The sequence below is a fragment of the Protobothrops mucrosquamatus genome, unplaced genomic scaffold, assembly GCF_001527695.2.
Source record: "Protobothrops mucrosquamatus isolate PMUCROS unplaced genomic scaffold, P.Mucros_1.0 scaffold4357, whole genome shotgun sequence".
Taxonomy (NCBI): domain Eukaryota; kingdom Metazoa; phylum Chordata; class Lepidosauria; order Squamata; family Viperidae; genus Protobothrops; species Protobothrops mucrosquamatus.
This window is the reverse complement of record NW_015390271.1, coordinates 1-10,154: the sequence shown is the minus strand read 5'-3', so window position 1 is coordinate 10,154 and position 10,154 is coordinate 1. Positions and strand designations below refer to the sequence as shown.

The following is a 10,154-nucleotide window of genomic DNA, read 5'->3' as shown; positions in this document are numbered from 1 at the left end:
GGGGCTGGGACCCCCGCTGAAGACCTCGCCCGGGATGGGGTGCAGCGAGCCGGGCAGCCCCGGTTCCGGGCTGGGCGTGTCGGAGTGGGAGATCATATCCGTGTACCTTTGGTTCTCCGAGGTGTGATGTCCAGCCAAGGGGGCGTCCAGGGGCCCGAGCGGGGTGGAGCCGGCCCCCGAGGTCGGGATGTAGCTGGAGTCGGCCGGCGACTGTGCCTGCGAGGGGGGGCCGTGCGAGAAAAAGTCGTAGTTGCTCCCGGGGCCGTAGTAATCGCCTTGGTAATCTGGAAGGAGAGAGGGGGGAAAGGGGGGGGGAAGAAAGTAGAGAAAGGGGGTGAGTAATGGGAGAGGCTCCCCTGAATTGCAACTCCCCCAAAAGGAACGGAGTTGCACCCCACCAAGAATTTATTTGCACCCCACAAAAAGGAACCGAGTTACAGCCCAGAAAAAAGATCTGTTGCACCCCACAAAAAGAAGCTGTTCTACCCCATGAAAAGGAATTAATTTGCACCCCAGAAAAAGGATCTGTTGCACCCCACAAAAAGGAACTGAGTGGCACCCCACAAAGAATTGATGTGCGGCCCACAAAAAGGAACTGGGTTGCACCCCAGAAAAAGGAACTGAGTTGCACCCACACACCACATTTGGAGGAGGGCTGGGGGGGATTGGAAAGTGGGGGGGGACGCAAAAGATCACGAGCTTTTGCGTGGAACAAATTGGATTAAAAAGCAGAGCTTTTTTAAAAAAAACCAGGCTCGGAGGTCCCTCACGAAGCCCCCACTGCTTATCCCCGGATATGTAGACCCCAGAATGAGCCCAGTATTAATGCACAGCTGGAGAAACTGACCCTGACCCAACCGATGTGGTTTATTCTCCATTTCGACCCCTGGGGTGGATAAATCCCCTACAGCAAGCCAGGATAAGACACCCCCCCCAAATAACCCTCCGATGGGGTGCTCTCTGAGTTGCTTCAGACTACAACTCCCATTATCCTCCTCCACCTGCCTTATGAGGCAATGTATTTGGGGCCTTTAAACCCAATCCTTTGCTTACTGACTCTACTAAGTAAGGCCCATTTTCCTAACAGTTGGACCCAATGGGAAGCTGCGACACCCATGGGGTTCTCCGGGACTTACTTCTGAGTAGAGCTTGGTGGATTTGTGCTTTCCAAAAGGATTTTAATTTTTGTCCCCTTTATTTTGATTCTAAGGAATAATGCTCCTTATAGACCCTTTTTTTTTCCTGCTCCTGAATTCCATACCACAACTTTGCTGGCTAGGCCATTTCAGCAGGTTTGATCTGACCTGATCAACCTGTAAGAACACAGCCACAAAATCGCCATTTCCCCCCAACCCCCCCCCCCCCACACAAAACACACACAGGAAGGAAATACATCAAAGGCGCTTTTGCCGATCAATCTTCCCTAAATTCATTGAAAACCCAGCTTTGTGGGCTGGGTCTTAAAAGGTGGGGGCTTGAATGGCAGACCCCCACACTGGGGGTGTGGGATGCAGGTGTGGGGAGGGGTAGATAAGAGAAAGGGGTTCCCCTCCCTACCAGGAGGAATGTGCTGGCACAATTGCTGCAAATTGCATTGGCTATTAGAGAGAGAACGGGATAGATTCTGCATTTGGAAATGCACATGTGAAAACACACACAAGGGGACAAAAATCAAAATCCAGTTCAGAAAACACAGACCTACCAAGGTCTACTCATTCACTACTAGGCCCTTGAACAAAGCTGACCATGCTAGCGAGGTTTTTTAGTTCACGCTTAAAATATGTGCAACTTTCTGCCCTATTACCCTGCATTGCTTTGCAAAATAATCACCTGATGAAAATACATTTTAGTGGACATCTATAACCACGCTTATGCACATGTACCCATGCCACCTTTTTAAGGGCAATATCCAGATCTAGAAACCCAATCTACTTTAGCGGTAAAAGTCAAGGAGCACAGTGGGGGAAAAAAAATGGGAATAAAATTAGCTATCAAGAAGACCGAACTAATGACATGTCCAGCCTTAGAATCCTTGAAGCTATGAAAGTGGTGGAGAATTCCTGACTTTTAGGATTAACCATCCACAGGAAAGGAACCAGAAATATGCAATAGACCTGCACATGGTAGAATAGCCGTGTGAAGACATTCAGATTCCCTGATGTATCTCTACCTACAAAAATCAGAATCCTGACATTTGGACGCTTTATGAAAGTGAAAAGTGGGACTTTAAAAGAAGCGGGACAGGAAGACCATTGACGCCTTTGAATTTTGGAGTTGGAAAAGATTCCTGAGAACAGGGTGGACAGTGAAGAAAACAAACAAATGGACAATGGAACAAATCAAGCCAGAGGCCCAAATGACCAGGTTTAAATTATTCTATTTAGGACACATTACGTGAAGACCCAAACTCTCTGGAGAAAACTGTGAATTTTGAGAAACTGGAAGTGAAGAGAAGCTGATGAATGCACGTGGGGATGGGGGCACCGTGGGAAAACCTGAAGAATCAGTTCGGGGACCGATTGTGCCGGAGAAAACTTCTGTGGTAGCTAATAATTGACACTGACTTTATCAATAATCACAAATTACCACACTCATGCCCCCAAAAATATTGCCTACTCTCCCAACAGCACAGAAACACAAGACTAGAGGTATAGCTGTGTACACATATTAATTGTAACACACACAATTTAAAAATAAATACCTCTCTCTCTTCCCCCTCTCTCCCTCTCCCCCCCCATATAAATTGCATTTGATAATGCAATTATGCATTATCAAAAAAAGGGGGGGGAACCCACTCCATCAGCTGAAAGACACCTCCCACTCCGGGAACCTCACTCCTTATCCAAGCCATAAGGAATCCGTTCCCCATTTTGCAACCTTGTGCTCCAATTGTACACGCTGACACTCAGATTCGGAGCAACTGAGTAGGAGGCCTATTCTGATGAGTGTCCTGCAGAGATCAACTGAATACAAAACCACAAAAACAAGGTGCGGCAGGCATACAGGTAGGGTCAGAGCCAAGGGTCATTGGAGACACCCCAATCTGAAAGAGGTGGAAAGAAAGGAGAGAGAGAGAGAGAGAGAGAGAGAGAGAGAGAGAGAGAGAGAGAGAGAGAGAGTAAACCAGGAAGGAAGGAAGGAAGGAAGGAAGGAAGGAAGGAAGGAAGGAGGGAAAAAAGAAAGAAAAAGAAAGAAAAAAGAGAAAGAAAGAAAGAAAGAAAGAAAGAAAGAAAGAAAGAAAGAAAGAAAGAAAGAAAGAAAGAAAGAAAGAAAAGGAAAAGAGAAGGAACAGAGGCCAAAAACGCAAAAGGAAAAAATGGGGGAAAAAACTCTCACGGGAAAACACTGCCTTTTCCATCAATCGCAAAACTTTCCTAATCAAGGTTAATTTTTCCAGATTTGGAATCTCCCCTCCGGGCGGACCAAGAAGCCTTTGTTTTCTTTTTATTTGCGAGCAAATGAGAAAGAATCCGCCTCCCTCTTCCCGTGAAGTCTCGAGCCCGAATGCTTCAACCCCAAAGGCTGGGTTCACGTGCACGTACACGTGCACACCCTTGCTTGAGGCCGAGCATCTCAGGCGCGCCACCCGGATCCCTGACACGGAGTCCAGGGGCTTTGCGACGCTGGGGAGCCCAGCCACTGTGGCTTACCCAACAAACCACGATGGGAGTACGCGGTCAACCTAGCCAGGACCCAAACCCTCAAACGCTCGCCGTCTAAACCAAGACCTTGGCTTGGAAACAAAAGACTAACCCTTTTCCCACGACCCGGGAGTCTTCAGTGCAAGAGAAAACAAGCCCCAGAAAAGAACCCCGTCCTTGAAGCAGCACATTCAGACAAAAATAAACCCCAACAAACTCCCTTTTGGAGGAGGAGGAGGAGAAACCGGGTTACCTCCGTAGTAACTGTAAGGAGCCGTGCCCAGCATCTCGGATTCATCCAGCCGGCCTCCCAGAGGGCGCATGCGCCGAGGGCTCCGGAAGAACGCGTGTCTTCGGGCGCCCAGCGCGCTCAGCTGCTTCATCCTTCGCTCTTTGGAGCGCCGGTTCTGGAACCAAACCTGTTGGGGGGGCGGGGGGGGGCAGAGAGAGAGATGGTAAGGGGAGGGTCTCCCAGCGGACATGCAACACCCATCCCAGATTCCCCAAGACCGGGCTGCACCCCAAATGGGAGGAAGGGAAAAGGCAGGTGCTAATCCCGAGAAGGCGGTGCAATTGGAAAAAGGAGGGGAGGAAATGAGAAGGATCCTTCTAGAAAGCAACTGGGTGCACTGATGGTGTTGCCTAGTTTGGTAGTGAAACGTCTGCAAGAAAACAACCAAGCTCCTCCTCCTCCTCCACTCTGCAAACCCCATTTGTTCTTAGCACTGAAGATGTTACCTAGCTGGGTAATAAAATGTCTGCAAGAAAATATCCAAGGTCAGAGAGCACCAAGGACCCCACAGTCCTCCTCCTCCTCCTCCTCCTCCTCCTCCTCCTCCTCTGTGTAAACCCCATTTCCTCCTAGCAGCACTGATGATGTTATTAAGTCTGCAAGAAAATATCCAAGGTCAGAGAGCAGCAAGGACCCCACAGTCCTCCTCCTCCTCCTCCTGCTCCTGCTCCTGCTCCTCCTCTCTGTAAACCCCATTTGCTCCTAGCACTGAAGATGTTACCTAGTTGAGTAATAAAATGTCTGCAAGAAAATATCCAAGGCCAGAGAGCACCAAGGACCCCACAGTCCTCCTCCTGCTCCTGCTCCTCTCTATAAACCCCATTTCCTCCTAGCACTGAAGATGTTACCTAGTTGGGTAATAAAATGTCTGCAAGAAAATATCCAAGGTCAGAGAGCACCAAGGTCAGAGAGCACCAAGGACCCACAGTCCTCCTCCTGCTCCTGCTCCTCTCTATAAACCCCATTTCCTCCTAGCACTGAAGATGTTACCTAGTTGGGTAATAAAATGTCTGCAAGAAAATATCCAAGGCCAGAGAGCACCAAGGACCCCACAGTCCTCCTCCTGCTCCTCCTCCTCTGTGTAAACCCCATTTCCTCCTAGCACTGAAGATGTTACCTAGTTGGGTAATAAAATGTCTGCAAGAAAACATCCAAGGTCAGAGAGCACCAAGGACCCCACAGTCCTCCTCCTCCTCCTCCTCCTCTGTGTAAACCCCATTTCCTCCTAGCAGCACTGATGATGTTATTAAGTCTGCAAGAAAACATCCAAGCTCAGAGCGCACCAAGGACCCCCACAGTCCTCCCTCTCTTCCTCCTCTTCCTCCCCCCACAAACCCCATTTCATCCTAGCACTGATGACGTTATGAAGCTGGGTCATGAAACGTCTGCAAGAAAACATCCACGCTCGGAGAGCACCAAGGACCCCACCGTTCAACGCTGAGCTACCAAGATTCCCTTCTATCAGCACAACTGCACTTGTTTCGTGCAGATTGTTGTATTCACGCAACCAGCTAAGCTGGGTTAATCTCGAATGCCTGGGTGGAGGGAAAGGAGGTGACAACTGGGAGGGACTGGACAATGCCTCCCATTGGGTTAGTTGGTGGTTGGGGTCGGGGGAACTCAGCAAAGGGATCAATTGAAGATCTGGGTTAAGTGCGTGGTGAGAATGTGGCCGTAATCCTCCCAGACAGAAGATTATTCATCAGAAAAGACCCAGGGTGCAGCTCTGTGGAGGAGGCCATTCAAAAAGGATATTTCTTTTTTCCCGAATGGAGGAGAAGATTCGAAAAATACTTAATATACCAGCCGGGTCTCTCACTCCCCTTTGCTAGTCATACATTAATTTCACTCTGGTTAGTTCCACACTAGCTAATGATTTAAGAAAGTGGGGTGTGTGTTCACAAGATTCATTGAGTCATCAACAAATCAGTTACAGGGGGGCTAAACCCAGCCTATGGAACTAATTTGGGGGTGTATGTGAATCCTAAGACACTGGGCTAGTCCAGAGGTCTCCAAAATGGGCCACTTTTAAGACCTGTGGACCTCAGCTCCCAGAATTCTTCAGCCAATCATGCAGGCTGGGGAATTCTGGGAATTGAAGTCACAAAATGTGCCAAGTTTGGAAGCCCCTGCCTAGTCCATAGTTAATTTAAACCTAAGCAAACAGGGAAATCCAGGTGGAAGTTTTCTCCAAGAAGGCCCATGTTGAGGTGCCAAGCAAAAGAAGAGAATTTTGAAAAGATAGAAGATTTAAAAAAAAAAGAATAACTGGAGTTGGTAGTCAACCAGATTTCTTGGCCTATGGAGCTGAGAAGATCCTCAGACAAATAGCAACTTCCCTAAGGGACCAGGAACCCAAGAATCTGGAAGATCTGGAGATCTTCCCCACCAGACACCCCATGTTGGATGGAAACTGTCGTTTCCCACCTGTGAAGGGTACTAGTTAAAAGGAAAAGCTGATCTATTTTGGAAGACTCAGGGCAGAGAAGACCTCATTCCGAGCCCTCGAGGACTAATTTTTGCAGCATATTTGCTTTGAATCTGAAAACTCTCCTGTAGTTCTCTCTTTAGCAGATTCCTAGAAAATGGAAGGACTGGCCTGCCTCCTCTTTGCCAGCGGGCAAATTGGGAAGAAATCTGGTCAAAGTAATCTCCATTCCAAAAGGGATCTGGTGGCTGCCACTCCTGCAAATTCTGGTGTTTGTTAAGCTGACTTCCTAACATCCCATTCTTAATTAAAGCAGCAAAAGTTTAGGCGCTCAGAATATTTCCTAGAAGACAATAATGAAGAAGGAGGATGGCTGGCTGTAAAAATAAAAAAAATCATTCTGGAAAGGAGTCCAAAGAAGTCCACAGCTTGACAAAGTCACTGTCAACATTTCAGGATGGTTCTCCTTTTCCTGGAAGGGGTGGGGGGAGAAAAGTCCTTGGAGATGGTTCAGGACTGGAGACTCTTTCCAGATGTCCATGGTGAGAAGTGATAGTATCACCTAAAAGGTGTAGAAGTGTATGCCCCTACTTTGGTAGATAAAAAGGCAGAATTGGAAAGGACCTGGAGAAGACTTAATTCTAAAAGGCCTTAGAACCATACTCAGAAAACCTCTGGGGGTATGATAAATGTCCACAAAGAATCCAAAAAAACCCCCAAAGATTATCTATTAGATGGCTCCTCCTTAAGAGTTCACAGAGTAAATACTTTATGGGGGTGATTGTGTCAGGCGTGAAAGACCAGATCCTCATGGGAAGATCCAACTGAGGGATCCTTGCTGCTCTCTGAGCTTGGCTGTTTTCTTGCAGATGTTTGGTAAGCACTTAGACTTATATGCCGCTTATATACTGCTTTATAGCCCCTCTCTAAGCAGTTTACAGAGTCAGCATCTTGCCCCACCAACAATCTGGGTCCTCATTTTACCGACCTCAGTAGGATGGAAGGCTGAGTCACCCTTGAGCCAGTCAGGATCGAACTGCTGGCGGTGGACAGAGTCAGCCTGCAATACTGCATTCTGACCACTGCACCACCAGGGCTCTTGGTAAAAGTATGGTAAACAATCATTCAGAATAGAAGAGAATACGGAATAACAGACTTGGAAGGGACCTTGGAGGTCTTCTAGTCCAACCCCCTGCTCAGGGAGCATACCCTATACCAGACATGTCAAACTCGGGATGTCATGTGACGTCGCGCGATGTATTGGAACTTTTTCCCCATTGCCGGCAATGGGGTGGGCGCAGTTTCCTCGTGACGCGTCCAGCCCACAATTTGACATCCCTGCCCTATACCATCCCAGACAAATGATTGTCCAGTCTCTTCTTGAAAACCTCCAGTGATGGAGCATCCACAGTGGCAAGCTGTTCCACTGGTTAGTTGTTCTCACTGTCAGGAAATTTCTCCTCAATTCTAGGTTGGATTTCAGCTTCTACTCATTACTTCTTGTCCTGCCCTCAGGTCTTTTGGATGATTCCCCCCCCCATAGAAGATGACCAGGCTGAGCCCGAGGGAGGGGTCAAATGCATCATCAGTCATGAGTCCCTTTGTGCCCACAAGAGATTTAAGTCCAGCCCAGCGCGAATTCCTTATCTACTGCACAAATTGCTTTGACTGTTAGTAGTTCAGATTCTTGTAGAGAGTTTAACCTTGCAATAATTGTTTATATCCATATGAACTGCCTGGATCTCCTTACTTTCTAGGTGCTTGACCCCCTCTTTTCTTGGACAGCCCCTCAAATATTGGACTATCATACCACCCCTAGTTCTTCTTCTCATTAGACATTCCCAGTTCCAACAACCTTCATCTAGGGTCCCTAATCATCTTTGCTGCTGTTCTCTGCACTCTTTCTAGGATCTCAACAGGGTTGTTGTTTTTTGGGGGGGTGGGGGGATCACAATGACCAGAATTGGATGCAGTACTCCAAGCATGGTCTTGCCATTTTCCAACTGGACCCCTTCAAAACTCCATGATAGCAAAATATTTGATCTTACCTGGATGACTCTCATGTTGAGCCCCGTCTCTTGAGCTAGCTGCTCCCGGATGTGCCGGGTGGGTTTAGGGGTGGCTGCAAAAGCTGCCTTGAGGGTCTCCAGCTGTTTGGCCTTGATAGTGGTCCGAGGTCCTCTTCTTTTGGTCCCAGAGTTCTGCTCCTCATTTTCGTTGTTGGTGGTCTCTTTATCCGAGGAAGTGGAATTGTCTGTCTCCTTTGTATCGTCCTGCATGGGGTCCTGAAGGTCCGGAGATAAACTTCGATCGGTACAGGAAGAAACTGTTGGGAGGGGAAAGGGAGAATGGTCAAGAGGGTGGGAGGAAGAAAGAGCAAGTAGCATCATGGGGAGAGCTTAGCCAGAAGTGGTGGAATGTGGCCTGGATTCCTAGGAGGGAAGGAGTGCATTCAGGAGGAGCAAAACAGCCCTGAGTTTGTGTGTGAGAATGAGGGTGAAGATGGCTCCTCCGTAAGAGTTCCCAGAGTATATGCTTTATGTGGATAGTAGTTAGTGTCAGGCATGAAAGGCCAGGTCCACATGTGAAGATCCAGTTGAGGGGTCCTGAATAGAATAGAATAGAATAGAATAGAATAGAATAGAATAGAATAGAATAGAATAGAATAGAATATCTTTATTGTCATTGTGTAAATTAAGTACTGTCCACAGTGCACACTACACACAAGTAAAAACCACAAATAACAACATACATTATATAAACGGACCCTTCATCCTTCAATGATGCTAGCACTGATGATGTTACCTAGTTTGGATAATGAAATGTCTGCAAGAAAACCACCAAGCTCGGAGAGCACCAAGGACTCCTCATTTCAACCCTGAGCTATAAATATTCTCCAATTCAACTGATTCATTGCTAAAAGGCCTATGCACAGGATTCTTCTCAGTTCATGGTGGAGCACCTGCTAGGAATTTAACAAGGGTCAATGGGATTCAAAAGGGTCGGACATGGTTTGCTTGTGACTATGTACAGATCCCAGGCTGATCTTTCTTTTAACTCCACCTTGAGATTCTTCCGCTTCTTCTACTACTACAGGTTGCCTGCTTTAGTCTAGCGAGGTTCTGTCTAAGACAAGGAACAATATAGACATCTGCTAGGGAAAAAAACCACAGCGTGTCTCTCTTGAGTTTGGGAGCCCGAGATAAAGGAGATAAACTCTGTCCAGCACTTTTATGGGGAAGTCAGAAGAAAGTCTACCTTGGGTCTCATCCAGCAGAAAAGGGAGAAAGAGTTTACATGCAACGGAGCCAGCTTATGACATTTCAAAGCAAGGGAGAAAATAGCATCAACCAACAGGTCTTCCTTCTAACAGGCCTTCCCTTTGACTCTCCCCCCCTCCCCCAAAAAAGCTGCCCTCCCATGATGGGAACCGCCCCATCTTGCTATCCGTGAATGAACCTTCTCTGTTGGCTTTCAGGTTCCTTGGGAAGAAGCATCCAGAGAGAAACGGGCCTGCCTGTGTCAAAGAATAGGAGTGGAGTCGCTTAGAGAGGACAGAGGCGCCCAAAGGCAGTGGGAAGGCAATCAATTAATTGATTCATTAACGAATCAGCCAAACAGATAAAGCTGTGGAAAAGGAGGGCTTGGAAGCACAGGGGTAGCAGCCAACTCGCTGAGCTATTTGGAAAAGCCATCGCCAGCTGCTGCTCTGGAGAGATTTTGGACGACAAATCAAAGGAGTCTCAGCCAGGCTGTCTAACTTAATGATGGGATGGGAAGTATATTCTCATGC

At 47.6% G+C, this 10,154-nt stretch overlaps 1 protein-coding gene across 1 annotated transcript in view; it reads right to left on the bottom strand.

The window, feature by feature from the left end:
- The window catches only part of LHX5 (LIM homeobox 5), a gene marked incomplete at its 5' end in the record, with an annotated part of 9,325 nt that extends 638 nt beyond the window's left edge, over positions 1-8,687 (bottom strand). Inside the window, 3 exons of the mRNA XM_015828256.1 lie at positions 6-284; positions 3,895-4,060; positions 8,410-8,687. Coding sequence (XP_015683742.1) covers positions 6-284; positions 3,895-4,060; positions 8,410-8,687 — 723 coding nt within the window. The remainder of the gene's footprint in view (positions 1-5; positions 285-3,894; positions 4,061-8,409) is intronic.
- Between the last annotated feature and the right edge of the window lie 1,467 nt (positions 8,688-10,154).